The sequence below is a fragment of the Canis lupus genome, chromosome 1 (assembly GCF_048164855.1).
Source record: "Canis lupus baileyi chromosome 1, mCanLup2.hap1, whole genome shotgun sequence".
Lineage (NCBI taxonomy): Eukaryota > Metazoa > Chordata > Mammalia > Carnivora > Canidae > Canis > Canis lupus.
The window spans coordinates 108805022-108822207 of record NC_132838.1 but is presented as its reverse complement, the minus strand read 5'-3'; the positions used below and the strand labels follow the sequence as shown (position 1 = coordinate 108822207).

At 56.3% G+C, this 17186-nt stretch overlaps 1 protein-coding gene and 1 long non-coding RNA gene across 8 annotated transcripts in view; one reads left to right on the top strand and one right to left on the bottom strand.

Annotated features, from left to right (window-relative positions):
- BICRA (BRD4 interacting chromatin remodeling complex associated protein) overlaps nucleotides 1-10159 on the top strand; it is an 83263-nt gene extending 73104 nt beyond the window's left edge. For 4 of the 6 annotated variants that reach the window (XM_072773392.1, XM_072773383.1, XM_072773394.1 and 1 more), the window contains 8 exons: nucleotides 3457-4089; nucleotides 4258-4438; nucleotides 4746-4855; nucleotides 5675-5736; nucleotides 6942-7090; nucleotides 7260-7354; nucleotides 7600-7702; nucleotides 8159-10159. In XM_072773392.1, the coding sequence (XP_072629493.1) occupies nucleotides 3457-4089; nucleotides 4258-4438; nucleotides 4746-4855; nucleotides 5675-5736; nucleotides 6942-7090; nucleotides 7260-7354; nucleotides 7600-7702; nucleotides 8159-9264 (2439 nt within the window). In that variant the 3' untranslated portion in view covers nucleotides 9265-10159. The remainder of the gene's footprint in view (nucleotides 1-3456; nucleotides 4090-4257; nucleotides 4439-4745; nucleotides 4856-5674; nucleotides 5737-6941; nucleotides 7091-7259; nucleotides 7355-7599; nucleotides 7703-8158) is intronic. The other 2 variants (XM_072773403.1, XM_072773411.1) reach the window with 2 other exon arrangements.
- Nucleotides 1525-9350, bottom strand: LOC140603014 (uncharacterized). 2 transcript variants are annotated; one of them, XR_012006047.1, is made up of 3 exons: nucleotides 9214-9350; nucleotides 2392-2605; nucleotides 1525-1926 (listed from the first exon to the last, which is right to left on the bottom strand). It is a non-coding gene; the product is annotated as an uncharacterized lncRNA (long non-coding RNA). The 2 variants fall into 2 exon arrangements; XR_012006041.1 differs by having other exon boundaries at nucleotides 2392-2573; nucleotides 9214-9348.
- Nucleotides 10160-17186: the final 7027 nt, after the last annotated feature.

Sequence of the window (17186 nt, the reverse complement as noted above, 5' to 3'; positions counted from 1 at the left end):
TGGAGTTGTAGCGAATCACGCCCAGTTTAGACCCTCAAGGGCTAGAAGAGAGTGCCTATAGGAGACGTGGCTTATTCCTAATTCAGTGAGTGGGGAAAGGTTCCATAGGGTGCTTTCAATTTGCATTACTCTTATTACAAATGAAGTGGAGCCTCTCTTGAAATATATAAGCCTTTTGTGTTGCCTTTTCTGTGCATTTGTCTGAACTTATCCTTTGCCCCTTTATCTCACTGATGGTTATTCTTAGTGATTTCTGAAGGCTCTTTATATATGATAGAAATGGGCTTTGCCTGTGTGATGAATTGCAACTGTTTCCCCCACTGTGTCATTCGGTTTTTTGACTTGGTTGGAAGGGGAGGGGCTGTGTTTGTCTGTATTGTTAAGGAGTAGGAGATTAACTTTTTCAATTTTTAAACATTGAAAAAAAATCTCAAGGGACGTCTGGTGGCACAGTGGTTGAGCATCTGCCTTTGGCTCAGGGTGTGATCCCAGTTTAGGGATCGAGTCCCACATCTGGCTTCCTGCAAGGAGCCGGCTTTCTCCCTCTGCCTGTGTCTCTGCCTCTCTCTGTGTCTCTCAGGAATAAATAAATAAATAAGTAAATTTAAAAAGAAAAAGAATCTCAAACACATAGTGGCAGAGACCTAGGAATAGCACAGAGACCTCATGGGAGTTCTTTACCCTTTACTCACATATATTGGTTCTCCGTGCTGTGTCACAAATTACCTCCAAACTTAGCAGCTTTTTTTTTTTTTTTTTCAAACTTAGCAGCTTTAAACAACGTTAAGCGTTAACTTATCTCACGTAGCCTGTAAGGATCAGGAATCTGGAAGCAGCTTAGCTGGAAGGTGCTGGCTCGTAATCTCTCGTGAAGTTCTAGCTCAAGTGTCAACCAGGGCTGAAGTCATCCGAAGGCTTGAGTGGGCTGGAGAATACGCTTCCAAGGTGGTGCACTCGTACAACTAGCTGCTGGCGGGAGGCCTCAGCTCCTCCCAACGCAGGCTTCTCCAAAGGGCAGCTTATAACTGCTCCAAAGTTGGCTTCCCCCAAAGTAAATGATCCACTAGAAAGGAGAGTCCCGGGATAGAAGCCGCGGCCTTTTTTATATAACTGAATCTTGGAAGTAGCGTCTGATCACTTCTGCAAAACCTGTTGGTCCCAGAGACGAACCAGGGGGCAGTGTGGGAGGTGACCTACTAATGAGGAGGTGGGGGTCGGCGGGGGGCACCTTGGAAGCTGGCTGCTGCCCAGATTTATCCACCGTAAATGTTTTGCTACATTTGCTTTATCATTTCTCTCTATACATATACATTTCTTTAATAAAGATTTAATTTATTTATTTGAGAGAGAGAGCGTTATGAGAGAGAGAGAGAAAGCACGAGCCAGGGGAGGGGCAGAGGGAAAAGGAGAAGCAGACTCCACACCGAGCAGGGAGCCCCATGTGGGGCTCCCTCCCATGACCCCCAGATCATGACCTGAGCCAAAGGCAGACGCTTAACCGACTGAGCCACCCAGGCCCCCCAATATGCATACATTTTTATTCGAAATCGCTTGAGAGTAGATTGCAGATATTCTGCTCCTTTACTCCTTAATGTCTCAGCCTCTGAGATCAAGAACGTTCTCCTACTTGACCATAGCAGAGTTATTGAATTCAGCAAATTTAGCACCGAGACAATACCATTATCCACTGTGCATAATCTAATGTAGCCGGTTGTCCAGCGGTCATGTAACGTGTTGCTCTCCTCATTCCACTTAGCTTTCTGGCACGTCGATGCTGGCCGCCTCACGAAGCCCTGGGAAGCGTGTGCTCGGGGCTGGTGTGGGGTGGCCAGCTGTCTTCCTTACTCACTCGGCCACTCGCCTGCTCTGGCCATTATTGTTGTTTCCCTGTGTTCTTTGTTGTAAATGTCCCACAGCCGGGGAGCCCTGCAAGCAAGTGCCTCAGTCAGTGCTGCTTATCACAGATTCCTGGAGGGTGGATCGCCAGGTCAAAGGGCACGACCCTCTCTAAGTCTCCAGACCAGAGGGCTGTCCAGGTGACAACCTCAGCAGCCCCTTATGTGAGCCAAGGGCGTCTCCCCTCTGCTGTTGGGGGTGTGTGTAGATTGATTGGTTTGGGGAGCTGGTTTTGAATCGCCAGAGTTAACCAGGACCAGCCTTGGACTGGGTATTGGAAGGGCCCAGGGCATCAGAAGCTTGAAATCATGAGTTGGCCCACTTTGGGGGCTAAAAGCGAAGAGCCCCAATTTTGGGGTATGGCGACCTTAGTGGCCTTGGGCCAGTCCCCTGAGCGCTCTGAGCCTGAGTCTTCCTCAGACAACTTGAAAGTCCCTGGACAGGGGGATGGGGTAAGGCAGGAAGACTCGGGACCAGTCATTTTGGCTCCCTAACCTTGGTTTCTCATCTGCGAAATGGTTCCAGCATTTTCACTGCTTTCAGGGCCGTGGAACAACCATACACGTGGGTGGAGGTGGCCATCCGCACTTGCCACATCAGTGTGGGCTGTCGCTGGGGTGTGGACTCTGTACAGTGGAAGGGTGCCAGCCCAGGGTCGGGTACACAGCTGGTGCTCACTGGGGAAACGGTGGCAGCTGAGGTTAGGACTCTGGGGGAGGGCAGTGCAAGGTGCTCTGTCTCAGGTGCATTTTAGGCAAGGTCACTGTGTACGTTATCACAGACTAGTGCCCGGGTCGCATGTGCAAACATACGTGCCCATCCCTGCAAGCTCACATGGCACCCAGGTAGGCCTGCAGCCACGGCCACGTAGGCACATGGAGGCAGAGGTCACGGACACTTAGAAGGACCTGCCCCTCAGTGACCATCCTTAGCCCCGGCTCTCCGCCCCTCCCCCTACGCCTTCCACAGCCACCAGCCCCATGCTCTGCAGCCATCTGTGCTGGTGTCCCTCTTCCCCAGGGGGAGCTGGACAGTCGGGCCCCGTGGGGCTGGCGGCTCAGATGCCGCCCCATCCAGCTGCCTCCTTCCCCCTCCGCTGCTGTGCTCGCGCTCCCTGCCCCTGCCCCCCCCCCGCCTCCCCGCTGGGCAGCTGGTGCAGTGCCCCCCCCCCCCCCCCCCCCGGCTGCCACCAATGCTTCCTCTGCTGCTGCCCCCAAACCCTGCAGAGCTCACCTTCACCTGGGGGAGGGGGAAGGGGGGCAGTTGGGGAGGGGGTCTGGACCAGAGGAAAAGGTCTGGAGAGGAGGTGGGGGCAGATGCAGGGGTGAGGTGAGCAGAGGTAGAGGGATGGGGCTGGGGGGACAGAGGTGGATGGGCAAAGCAGGGAGTTCAGAGATGGGGGAAGGATAGCCATGGTGGAGTCCTCTCTCTCAAAACAGGGGTGGCTAAGAAGGAGGGTTTCTGGTGGGAGTGGCTGGGGTCCCCAGTGTCCTGGGGCAATGGGAGCCAAGGTTGGTTCTGACCCCCGCCCCCTCCCCTCTACCTCCCTCCCCTGCCCAGATCCCGGCAGCGGCTCCACTGAAGGGCCCAGGCCCCTCCTCGTCCCCGTCACTACCTCACCAAGCCCCTCTGGGAGACAGCCCCCACCTGCCCTCCCCACATCCCGCCAGGCCTCCCTCCCGCCCACCCTCCCGACCCCACTCCCGCCCTCCCTCCCAGCCCCAGAGCTTATCTCGTCCGCCCTCAGAGCCCACCCTGCACCCTTGCCCCCCACCCCAGGCACCCCCCACCCTGCCTGGCATCTTTGTCATCCAGAACCAGCTGGGGGTCCCCCCGCCTGCCAGCACCCCAGCCCCCACTGCCCCGGGCCCCCCCCAACCCCCCCTGCGCCCCCCATCCCAGCCCCCAGAGGGGCCGCTGCCCCCAGCTCCCCACCTTCCTCCCGCCTCCACCTCCTCTGGCGCGGCCTCCACGGATACGTCCACCAGGCTGCCAGCCCCTACGCCAGCTGACTTCCAGCTCCAGTTTCCGCCTGGCCAGGGGCCCCACAAGTCCCCCACGCCCCCTCCGACCCTCCACCTGCTCCCTGAGCCCGCAGCGCCCCCCCCACCGCCTCCTCGGACCTTCCAGATGGTGACCACCCCTTTCCCGGCGCTGTCCCAGCCGAAGGCTCTGCTCGAGAGATTTCACCAGGTAATTGGAGGCAGGGACCGCCCGCTCCGCAAGCCCTGCCGTCCCCCTGCAGTCTGATGGGGAGCCCTCCCACGGGGCAGCTTTCTCTCGGTCCCCAGCCCCGGTGCCTGGCCGCCGCCCCTGCTAGCACGTGCCCCCTGCCCCTCAACCACCTGTCCCCCTCCTCAGGTGCCGTCCGGGATCATCCTCCAGAACAAGGCCGGGGGAGCCCCCGCCACCCCGCAGACCTCCGCCAACCTGGGGCCTCTCGCCAGCCCCACCGCCTCTGTGCTGGTCGGCGGGCAGGCCCCATCCGGGACCCCCGCTGCCCCCAGCCATCCCCCTGCCCCGGCACCCGTGGCTACCGCAGGTAGGGGAGAGGTAGCCCATGCAGGAGAAGTAGGGGGGCAGGGGGGCAATGGGAAGGGGGCCGGGGCGGAGCTGGAGGCACATCAGCCCAGGGGGTCACCCAGGGGGTCTGGGTGACCTCACGAGATGGGGAGATGAGGAGGAAGGGCTGTCTCCCTGGATCCAAGGGGGTGCCCGAGTCACACTGGCAGGGTTGCCAGGGCCAAAGTGCCAGAGGAGAGCAGGGTGTGCAGGCCTGCGGGTCACATCGTGGAGGGGCCTTTGGGCCAGTGACCCCTGAGCCCTGTCTGGCCCCACCCCACCCTCAGGCCTCCCTCCTCTGCTTCCTGCCGAGAGCAAAGCTTTTGCCAGCAACCTCCCGACCCTGAGCGTGGCCAAGGCAGCTGTGGCTGGACCGGGGAAGTCCTCTGGGCTGCAGGTGAGGGGGGGTGGGGCCCAGGTGAAGTCACCAGGGAACCCGGAAAGGGTCCAGTGGGGCGGTGACGGCTACCCGACAGGCCATCAGAGAGGAGTCTGGGCAGTGCGTCAGACTCCTCTCTGACAGCCAGGGTGGGCGCGTGCCAGAGTGGGATAGATGGAGCCACCAAGATTCAGGGTGAACATACGACAGGTGGCTCGAGTGGGGAGGGAGGCCGTCTCTGGGGGCAGGAGCAGGGAGTTTGAGGCTGGGAAAGGGGGGATGTGGGGAGACCATTGGACAAGGGAGGTAAGAATAAGGAGGTGGGGAGACCCTGGACAGAGCGGGGGCAGGGGGGATGGGAGGCCCAGAATGGAGGGGACCCTGCCAGTGTGGGGGGAAGCTGAGGCAGAGACCGTCTCGGGGAGATAGGCACAGGGCAGGAAGAGAACAGAGCAGATGGAGGGACCAGGATGCTGACGTCCCAGGGGCAGAGTTGGGAGAGCCACTGAGGCTAGCTCACCGCCAGGGACCCAGAGCAGAGTCGGGGCAGAGTTGGGGGCGAGAAGAGAACTGTCCCGGGCCCATTAGCAGAGGCGAAGGCCATCTGATGTGCAGGAAGGGAGTCAGGCAGGCCCAGCCCGGCTCTGCCCGGCAGCTCTGGTGTGCTGGGCAGCACATCCTGCAGCTGGGGCCAGGACCCCACCCTGGGGGACTAAGGGGGTGGGGATGTGGGCCCCGCTCTCCTCTTTGCCACAAGTGGGGTTGAAAGGGGGTCAGGGCACCAAGGGAAAAGGGCTCTCAGTGGCGCTACCCCTCACTCACGTCTCTGCCCCGCAGTATGAGAGCAAGATGAGCAGCCTGAAGAAACCCCCCACGCTTCAGCCCAGTAAGGAAGCCTGGTGAGTTGTAGTACTGCACACACCCTTGCCTTCCCGGAGGCTTGAGAGCAAGCAGCAGGGCGTGGGGACCACTCTTCAGAAGTGGGGTCACACAGGCCCCAGCTCTTGTTGGCTCTGTGGTTTGGGGCAATGGAATTTCCTTCAGAGACCCTCAGTTTCCCTTCTAGAGAGTAGAGTGGTAATAGTGATGATAGGGTGTCAGGTAAGGATTCCTTCCAACTGTGCTGAGAAGGTGTTTGGGTGGATGGATGAGTGTTTGAATAGATGGTTGATGGGTGTTTGGCTAGATGGATGGATGTGGTTTGAAGTGGGGGCATAGCTGGATGATGGGTGTTTGGGTGGATGAATGGCATTCTGAGTGGATGTTTGGATGGATAAATGGGTATTTGGATGGATGGTGTTTGGGTGGATAAATGGGTATTTGGATAGATGGATTGATGGGTGTTTGGCTAGATGGATGGATGGGGTCTGGGGTGGATAGATAGGGTCTGGGTAGGCAATGGGTAAATGTTGGGTGCTTGCCTGCATTCTCTCTCTCCTCTGCTCTCCTTCTACTGCAAGTGTTTATCAAATACTCACTGAGTGCCCAGTCCAGTGCTGGATTTTCCAAGCACAAGACCGAGTTCTGGCCCCCATGGGGTACTGGGGGTACAGGTCTTCCGCTCAGGGTAGAGATAAGCATGTCTGGGGAGAGGAACACTCACACAGTAAAGAGACATAACCCACTGCTGCGCACTGTAGTAGAAAATAGCCTGGTAGAGAAAGGGAGTTTACCAACCAAGGGACCACCCTCGCCCTGGGCCTTCCCCGGGGCCTTTCCCGGGTGCCTTCCCCGGCCCTTCCGGGTTGCTGCGGGCCCTGCAGCAGACTGAGGACATGCTGACCCCCGGTGGCAGGAGACGGTATAACACGGAGGATGAGTTCGAAGCTGAGGCACCGGCTCCCAGCTTGGCCTCTTCCTCCTTGTTGATGTGCTTTGGGTGGAGAATATCGTTCCCCTGGGCCTCAGTTTCTTCATCTGTAGCACCTGGCCCCTTAGGTTGTCCCCAGAGTCTGTGAGACAGTGCTAGCCCCTTCAGCGCATATTGCCACCTAAATTGGGGCCTGGGGGCTCGGGGTCGGGATCTGGTTTCTCCAGGCCTCACCACCAGCTCTGTGTGTGTGTGTGTGTGTGTGTGTGTGGTCTCTCCTCACCCTGCCCCCAGTTTTCTGGAACATTTGCACAAACATCAGGGCTCCGTCCTACACCCTGACTACAAGACGGCCTTCCCCTCCTTCGAAGATGCTCTGCATCGCCTCCTGCCCTACCATGTCTACCAGGGTGCCCTCCCCTCCCCCAACGACTACCACAAAGGTGAGGCAACCCTCATTGTCTCCCCCTACTCTCCGGGGACTCTCCCTCCCTAGTCCCTAGTGTGGGGAGGAGCAGATGCAAGCACCCCTCTGCACACCCCTGGGTGCAGGTCTGGGTGAGCCCCGCTGCCCAGCGTCTGTGCCTCTGGACCCTTTCTCTCCTTCCGCAGTGGATGAGGAGTTTGAGACGGTCTCCACGCAGCTGCTGAAACGCACCCAGGCCATGCTCAACAAATACCGCCTCCTGCTCCTGGAGGAGTCCCGGGTAGGGCGCTGGCATCTTCCGCCCTGGGAAACCCCTCGCCCCCTCCCCTTACCCGCTCTGGGCCAGGGTCGGGGTGGGAGGGGGCGGCGGCGGGGAGGCTGGGAGGGAGGACCGGAGAGGCTGGCACATCTCCAGAGGGACAGTTTGGAATCTGTCCCCATCCTTCCGGGTTGCCCACGTGCCCTCCCCCGTTCCTGGCCTTTCCTCGGCCCATCCTCTCTTCTTCCTTCCTCTTCCCCCCTCAGAGGGTGAGCCCCTCCGCGGAGATGGTAATGATCGACCGAATGTTCATTCAGGAGGAGAAGACCACCCTTGCCTTGGACAAACAACTGGCCAAGGAGAAGCCCGGTGAGAGGGGAGGGGAGGGGAGGCAGAGGTGGCCGCCATTCCTGCCCCTGCCGTGGAATGAGACTTGGGGGCAGGAAGAGGGGTGCACCACCCACCATCCCTGTGGGACTGCTCAGCTCCGTCCTGGCGAGGAGGGGACGTTCCACTACCCGCAGGGGGGGCTAGAAATTAGGGGAGCAGAGCCAGGGCTCGGGGGAAGCCAGCAAGGTGGCTGCAGAATTCAAGGGCCATGCTCAGGTGGCAGCTCCCGCTTGCACCTTAGGGGGCTTGGGAGTTGCTGAGAAGGGGGGTACCCAGCAGTGCGTCCTGAGGGGCTGGTGAGCCAAGGGCTTAGCGCCCTCCCGCGCCTGGCAGAGGCTCGGTGCCGTTGCCGCCGGGGCCTCCTCGCTGTGCGCTGCGCAGGCGTCTCACGCTCTCGCCGCCCCCGCGGGTTTTCTTGCCTCCCTGGTTTTGCAGACGAGTATGTGTCTTCCTCCCGCTCGCTTGGCCTCCCCATCGCTGCCTCTTCCGAGGGACACCGGCTCCCTGGCCACGGCCCACCGCCCTCCTCGGCGTCGGGGGCCCCCGCGCAGCCCCCTCTGCACCTGCCAACCAAGCTGGTGATTCGGCACGGGGGGGCGGGCGGCTCCCCTTCCGTGACCTGGGCGCGGGCGTCCTCCTCCCTGTCCTCCTCCTCGTCCTCCTCCGCCGCCTCCTCCCTGGACGCCGATGAGGACGGCCCCATGCCCTCGCGCAACCGCCCCCCCATCAAGACCTACGAGGCGCGCAGCCGCATCGGCCTCAAGCTCAAGATCAAGCAGGAAGCCGGGCTCAGCAAGGTCGTCCACAACACCGCCCTGGACCCCGTGCACCAGCCCCCGCCCCCCGCCGCCCTCAAGGCCGCCGAGCCCCCGCCCCGGCCCCCGCCGCCGCCCCCCGCGCCCGGCCAGATGAACGGCACAGTGGACCACCCGCCGCCCGCCGCCGCCGACCGCAAGCCCCCGGCCCTGGCCCCCCACTGCCCCCGGCTGCCCCTGCGGAAGACGTACCGCGAGAACGTGGAGGCCCTGGGCGGCGGGGCCGGGGAGGGGGCCGGGGCCGGGGCGGGGGCGGGGGCCGCCAGAGCCCGGGGAGGCAGCCCGGCGCCGCTGCCCACCAAAGTGGACGAGGCCACCAGCGGGCTGATCCGCGAGCTGGCGGCGGTGGAGGACGAGCTGTACCAGCGCATGCTGAAGGGCGCGCCCCCGGAGCCCGCGGCCGGCGCCGGGCAGGGCAGCGGCAGCAGGGACCCCGGCTGGGAGGCGCCCCCCGCCAAGCGGCGCAAATCCGAGTCGCCCGACGTGGACCAGGCCAGCTTCTCCAGCGACAGTCCGCAGGACGACACGCTCACCGAGCACCTGCAGAGCGCCATCGACAGCATCCTGAACCTCCAGCAGGCCCCGGGCCGGACACCTGCGCCCCCGTACCCCCACGCCGCCCCGACGGCGGTCCCGCCGGCCTCCCCGTCGCCCCTGCACAGGCCCGAGGCCTACCCGCCTTCCAGTCACAACGGTGGCCTCGGCGCCAGGACGTTGAACAGATAACACCGGGCTGGTCTTCGCTTCCCTGTCCCCCGTTCGCGCGACGCCGGGGCGGGCTGGCCATCCGACCTCAGCCTCCTGGGGGCCGCGAGCCGGGGATCCCCTGACAGTTTTTCTTGCCTAAGTTATTTGAGTCACAAAGGCCTCCTCCCCCACTTCCTGCTGGGTTGTTGGGTGGGGGTTGTGGATTTAGGGGAGGGGGCTGTAATGTAAAATGTCCCCCTGCGAAGGTGGGGGTGATCCCGGTGTGTCATTTCCGATTTCTTCCCGCTTCCAGCCACACTCCGCCCCTCTCGTGTGTGTTGGTGAGGAGGGGGGGACACACGCGTGTTTGCCAGGGATAGAGGTACCCTGGTGGCTCCCACTGTTCGCGCGTGTCCGTGTGGCTGCGCAGATGCGTGCATCGGTCAAGGGCGCTCCAAGCCGGGAGGGTCCTCAGGAGCCTTGGCTGGGCCTCTCCCTACCGCGCCCCCCACAGGCTGTAGAAGGAAAGGCGGGGACCGGCGGGCTCGGAGGCACCTGTGCTGCTGGGCACCTGTGTCACATCTGTGTGTGCGCGTCCAGCTCTACGTGTCCCATGTCCCCGTGTGTGTGCTCGAGTGAGCAAGAGAGAGAGAGATTTCGAACCCTCCCTGTCCCTCGACTGAAATCCGAGCACCTCCAAAACAGGAAACCGGGGTCTTCCTCCCACACCTCCATCCCTCCCCAGCCAGTCTTCCCTCTGTTCTTCCTGTCGCCAGCCACCCGCGCCAGATTTTGAAATCTCGGAGACAAAACTAGTACTGTAAGATAAATTTTTTTGTACTGTATTTATTGTGTATAACGATTTTTTTAAAGGAGAATTCTGTACATTTAGAACTCTTGTAAATTAAAAACTGATCCTTTTTTTAAAACTGTACTGACTCCGCCTCGGCCCCATTGCTTTTATATTTTATTTTATTTTATTTTATTTATTTTTTCCCATTGCTTTTAGATCTTTGGAAGGGAGGGGGGTGTTGTTTGAAGTCTGGGGGTTGGTTACAGACCTGGGTGGGGAAGGGGATTGTGCGGGTTTGTTCCACATACTCTTTGTTGAACACTTATTGGGTGCAGGGCCCTGTCCTAGGCACAGGGGTGCAGCTGAACAAGGCAGACGAGAAAGTCCCTACCCCGGGGGAGCTGACTTATTAGTTGAGAAGCCAGAAGAAACAGCCAAACCAAACGCAGGATTCTTACTCCCCCATAAATGTCTGCGGTCTCCGAGAACACAGAATTCACAAATACTGAACTACAGCTCCTGGAGGAAATAGAGGGTTAGCTTCCTACAAATCTCCTGTCACAGCATTTTTGTAAGTTGCTTGATACAGGTAACCTTGAGTTACATATATTATTTCCGTAAAGACACGTTATTAATATATATTGTTGATTCATTCACATCGGGCTCATGGCCAGTAACACTATAACTCACACCTGAAAGGAGCTGGTCTCACGCATATGTTCTACACAAGGCACGTTCCAGCCTTCTTCCGCTTGGTACAATGGATAGCGCTTCAGTACTAGAGCATTTTAAACCATCAAGTCCCCAACAAAAACACAAATGTGAAAATGTGGCACTAAACAGACCTTGAAAAGCTCGTTTGTATGCGAGCTGAAACCAGAGGGCAGAGCGCTGCTTTGTTCAACCCCGGTTGGAAACGTGCACGTTGGATGACTCCAGTGTTTTGCTGCTCTGTGCACGTCTGTGCAGGTGCTTCGAGTTTGGGGGGGTTACAAATAAATGTTAGCAAGCAGATGAACTCACAGGGCATCCACAAATGAGGATCACCTGTAAATGTGTGCAGCACCACATGGGGAGGGGAAGAGCAATCAAGCAGAGTGTTTCCTGTGGCTGCTGTAGGATGAGTGGCTTAAAAGAACAGAGATTTGGGACACTGGGGTGGCAAAGTCCATTAGGTGTCCCACTCTTGGTTTCTCCTTGAGTCGTGATCTCATGGTCTTGAGGTCGGGCTCCATGCTCAGCAGGGAGTCTGCTTGAGATTCTCTCCCGCTCCCTCTGTCCCTCCCGCTCCAGTGCGCTCTCTCAGTCTCTCTCTAAAGTAAATAAATCTTATAAAAAAGAAGAGAGGCTTATTCTTTCCCATTCTGGAGGCTGGACATCTCACATCAAGGGACCAGCAGCGCCATGCTTTCCCTAGAAACTCTGCAGGAGGTTCCTTCCTTGACTTTCCAGTTTCCAGGTGTTCCTGGTTCTTGTGGCTACCTCCTTTTTTGGCATTGGTGTCTCCTCTTAAAAGGAAACCATACCCAGGGATCCCTGGGTGGCTCAGCGGTTTAGCGCTTGCCTTTGGTCCAGGGTGTGATCCTGGAGTCCCGGGATCGAGTCCCACGTCGGGCTCCCAGCATGGAGCCTGCTTCTCCCTCCTCCTGTGTCTCTGCCTTTCTCTCTCTCTCTCTACGTCTATCATAAATAAATAAATAAATAAATAAATCTTAAAAAAATAAAAATAACAACCAAAAGGAAACCATACTGGATAATAGCCTACTCTACTCTTCACTTGCTTACATGGGCCAAGATCCTATTTACAAATAAGATCACATGCTGGGGGGTTAGGACATGAGCAAATCTCCCCCCCCCGGAGAGTGGGGGCCGGGGGGACACAAATCATAAAACACGGGGTGGAGGATACCTGACAAGGCTAGTCCCATCCTAGGACACCTTTGTGTGAACCAGAAAGCAGCGCCCCGTTCTTCTGGCCACTGAGCTTTGAAGGGCAGAATGAGTGGGATTCCAGCCCCCCTCACCCATCCAGTGAGTGCTTTGTGCAGTGAACAACCTGTGTACTCGGGCACTCGGGATCAGGTGGGAAGGGAAGACTTCTTTGAGGAGGTGACATCTGAGCAGAAGCATACAAGAGATGAGGGAGGGAGCCCCAGGGAGGTCTTGGGGGTGGGGGAAGCACCCAAGACAGAAAGGCCCTGAGGGAGGAGCATGCCTGGAGAGTTGAGGGACCGCACAGAAGCCCATGTGGCTGGAAGCTGGGGGGTGGCGATGGGAGGCACGGACGAGAGGTGAAGTCAGAGGGAACAAAACGGGCCTATGGTGTAGGAGCCTGGGCTTCGTGGCGATCTTGCTGAGGGATGGGAGAACCGCGGCGAAGATTCTACGCGGAGGGCGGAGCTGAGGCTCGGGGCTCCCGGGCGCCCTCTGGCGGCCGTGCGGGGAACCGACGGGGCGAGTGCGGAACCGGGCCCAGCCTAGAGGCCTCTGCCGAGGTCCCGGTGCCCGGTGCCCGGTGCCCGGTGCGGCAGGACCAGATTCTCTGCGGCCCTTTGGGGGTGTTTGTGGCGGGGAAGCTGATATGTGGAGTCTCTGGAGACAGAGAGACGCCCCCCCCTCCTAGCTCTGTATCTACTTCCCCACGTGCGAAATAAAGCACCGAACAATGCAGTTCTTGGCATCCTTGGCCCCCCCCCCACTCCCCGCACCCCGGGGAGACCACAGGTGGCTGTACAGAATGTTGGCCGGTGATTTCTGCGGGTTGGGGCCTCAGTTCTGGAGGGTTGGCCGCGTGCAGCCTGAGCAGAGCAGCCACGATGACTGGGAAACACTTACCATGGGTCCTGCCTCAAGCCCTTCACCCGGGATGTTTTACTTGGTCCTCGCAGAAGCCGGAGCATGGGGATTGAGAGTCCCCTCTTACAGATGAAGAAACTGAGGCCCCGAGGCAGTAAGTGGAAGGCTGGGCTGCACACCAGGCCGTCTGGCTGCAAACCCACGATCCTGGCCTCTGCACATCCAGCTTCCAGGGGGGCCAACAGCAAGGTCTTCCCAAGAGGGCAACACAGGAACCAGAGCCCTCCACCCACTGGGAGGAGACTCAAACTGGGGACCAAACTTCATAGACACTTGCTCCCAGATCCCAGAAGCAGCTCTGTAGGTGACCATGGTGTGTCCTCTTTTCCACGGCTGAGGCGTGGGCGGGGTGGGGTGGGGTGGGGGGGAAGCCATCTCTTCTTTTCCAGGATCTGAACCCTAGACTGACAGTGTCCAAAGGTCATCATTAACTTCTGGCTTGCCACCTGCTCCATCTGTTTTGTTTTGTTGTTTCTTTAATTGCGGTAAAATATACATAACATGAAATTTGACATTTTAACCATTTCTGCGTATACTGCTTGGTGGCATTCAGTACACCCCTGCACATTGTGCAAACAGCACCAGCTGAGCCCTGGCCACCACCACTTGGCTTCCTGTCCGGCTACATCTGAGTGCTCTCAGCACCTGACGAGAGGGCTCACATGGTATTTGTTCTTTCGTGCCTGCCTGGCTTATTTCACTTGGCATAGAGGCTCCAAGGTTCCTTGATATTATAGAATGTGCCAGAATTTCTCCACCCATTTTTTATTTTATTTATTTATTCATGAGAGACACAGAATCACAGGCAGAGAGAGAAGCAGGCTCCATGCAGGGAGCCTGATGTGGGACTCGATCCCGGGACTCCAGGATCATGCCCTGAGCTGAAAGCAGATGCTCAACCACTGAACCACCCAGGCATCCCTCCACCCATTTTTTTTTTTTTTTAAGATTTTATGTATCCATGAGTGACACGGAGAGAGAGGCAGAGAAAGAGGCAGAGGGAAAAGCAGAGCCCAATGCAGGACTCAATCCCAGGACCTCAGGATCACGCCCTGAGCCAATGGCAGACGCTCAACCACTAAGCCACCCAGGTGCCCCTTGCCATCCGGTTTGACAGATAGGGAGGGAGAGAGCGAGGGGGGAAAATTGTTATCTTGTGCCTTAGGGAGGGGGCTCCCAAGGCTGTAAGGGCACCAGGAGACTTGTCATGCTGGGGACAGATCTCAGAGGCTCCCTGATTTCAGAGATCAGTGACACAGCAAGACCAGACAGCAGCCCCAGTTACCGAGAGCTCATAAGTTTCATGAGGCAGAGGAGTGAGTGTCAACCAAGGGGTTTTTCACTCCACTGATCCCTTCCTAGAATAATGCCTTTAAATGCATGCAGTAGGGGCACCTGGGCGGCTCAGTGGTTGAGCATGGGCCTTCAGCTCAGGTTGTCATCCCAGGGTCCTAGGATCGAGTCCCACATCAGGTTCCCTACAGGGAGCCTGCTTCTCCCTCTGCCTGTGTCTCTGCCTCTCTGTGTGTGTCTCATGAATAAATACATATAATATTTTTAAAAACGCACATAGTAAAACCCCAGGATTACAAGGGGCCCAATTATACTGAAATCCAGCCATCAGTGAACCACCACCACCACCCTCCCCCCGGTGGAATCTGTGACACAGTAATAAGGGCTGTTGTATCGAGACACTAATTAGAAAGAGCTAGTGGTGGGTCTAATCAGCGGTGAGTAAACAATCACTGGAAATCTCCAAAACAACTGCAATGTGGTGGAAACAGCCCTGATCCCCTCTGTGATGGTGACAGTGACACAGATCCCGGTGATGCCATTGTGCTCTGTTCACATTCACGGTGCATAGAAACCATGAAGTCTCAGTGAAGGACCCAGATGTCATTTTTCTCTCCGTGTCCAAGTTCACGGACCCTCCTGAATCTCGTCTGAGCACGCGGCAGGCTGAGAAGCTCCGAGGTCGCCTCCAGGGTGGGGAGGGAGATGCCCCATGTCAAGGTTTTAGAGTAGGACCTGGCTCCTAGCTGTGATAGGGTTGGTCACACTAAGCCTCTGGCCCATTATTAAATATCTACGGTATAGATACCATTGTACCTTAGGTGTGATCATGTATTCTAATAATATATTAGAATTATGTATAAAATGTATTATACACCTCTTTATAGAATACAGCTGACTTGAAGAACAGTGGGTTAGGGGGCACCTGGGTGACTTAGTCGGTGAAGCATCTGCCTTTGGCTCAGGTCATGATCTCAGGGTTCTGGGATCGAGTCCCGCATCAAGCTTCCTGCTCAGCGGGGAGTCTGCGTCTCCCTCTCCTTCTGCTGCTCCCCCTGCTTGTGCTCTCTCACTCTCTCTGTCAAATAAATAAGTAAACTCTAAAAAAGACTCCGGCACAGTTGAAAATCCATGTATGACTTTTGACTTCTCCAAAATTTACCTTATAGCTTACAATTGACCAGAGGCCTTACTGATAAACAGTCAATTAACACATATTTTGTGTATGTATTCAACACTGTATTCTTACTATAAAGTAGCCAGAGAAAAAAATGTCATTAAGAAAACCTTAAGAGGGCAGCCCGAGTGGCTCAGCGGTTTGGCGCCAGCCTTTGCCCTGGGCGTGATCCTGGAGTCCTGGGAACGAGGCCCACATCGGGCTCCCTGCATGGAGCCTGCTTCTCCCTCTGCCTGTGTCTCTGCCTCTCTCTCTCTCTCTGTGTGTGTCTCTATGAATAAATAAATAAAATCTTAAAAAAAAAAAAGAAAATCTTTAGAGAATCACCCGGCTGGTTCAGTCGGTAGAGCACACGACTCTTGATATCCGGGTCATGGGTTCGAGCCCCATATTGGGTGGAGAGATTACTTAAAAATATATATATATATATATATTTTTTTTTAATTGCAGTCCTTCAGTTGTTAGCCACTCAAATCCCTTGTTAGGGTCATGCTAGCAGCTATAATAAATAGACCTCAAAATCTATAATATGCTAGCCTAATAAAAGCTTATTTCCTTAAAAAAGGAAAATCATAAGAAAAAATACATTTACAATAGTGTACTATATTTCTCAAATAAAATCTACTTCTAGGGGATCCCTGGGTGGCTCAGCGGTTTCGCGCCTGCCTTTGGCCCAGGGCACAATCCTGGAGTCCGGGGATGGAGTCCCGCATCGGGCTTCAGGCATGGAGCCTGCTTCTCCCTCTGCCTGTGTCTCTGCCTCTCTCTGTCTCTCTCTCTCTCTCTCCGTCTATCATAAATAAATAAAAATAAATCTTAAAAAAAATTAAAAAAAGAACTCAATATACTTTTAAAAAAATCTACTATGTGGACCTATAAACTTGTATGGTTCAAAGGTCAATGGCATCTGTCTATTGATCAATTTATCCAACTGTATTGAGATATTTCAGAAGCTATACCATTCACCCATTTAAAGCATACAATTCGGTGGTTTTAGTATATTCGCAGGATTGTGCAATCATCACAGCAATCAATTTTAGGACATTTTCCGCACCCCGTTATGTACATTATCACATTCAACCAATTAAATATTCAACGGAGTGCCTGCGGGGTACCGGGCCTTGTTCCAGGCCCTGGGGTGACAACAGTAAAGAAAACAGACCCAAGCCCCTGCCCTCGAGGAGCTGACATTTCTACAGGGAGAGATTAAAAATAAGTCACATTGAAAATAAAATTGTAAAAAGAAGTAAAAATAAGGAGCATCTATAGTCTGGCTGATGGTGCTAAGTGCTAGGAAGGACAAGTAGGAAATGGGGTGGTGGGGGGCAGAAAGGGGGTGTCAGGGGAAGGCTTGCAGAGGGGGTCCCATCTGAACAAAGACCCAAAGGAAGTCGTTCTGTGTAGCAAGACAGATGGGGAGACTGAGGCTCAGAGAGGCAAAATAGCTTCCCTGAGGTTCCCTAGCAGGGCTGGGATTAGACTTGAGGCTTTGCAGGCTCTGACTCCCATGCTGTGAGAAAAACCCAGCCCCAGACCTGGATTATAAAACCTGATGCTTTTTTAAGCACCTGTTAGGGGCCAGGTGCTGTACTAAGCCCTGAACCATCCCTCTGTGCTTTTTTTTTTTTTTTAAGATTTTATTTATTTATTCACGATAGACATAGAGAGAGAGAGAAGCAGAGATACAGGCAGAGGGAGAAGCAGGCTCGGAGCCTGATGCGGGATTCCAGCCCGGGACTCCAGGATCCGGCCCTGGGCCAAAGGTAGGCACCAAACCACTGAGCCACCCAGGGATCCCCCTCCCTCTGTGCTTTTTGAGCTCACTTCTCCGGGACTCATTTA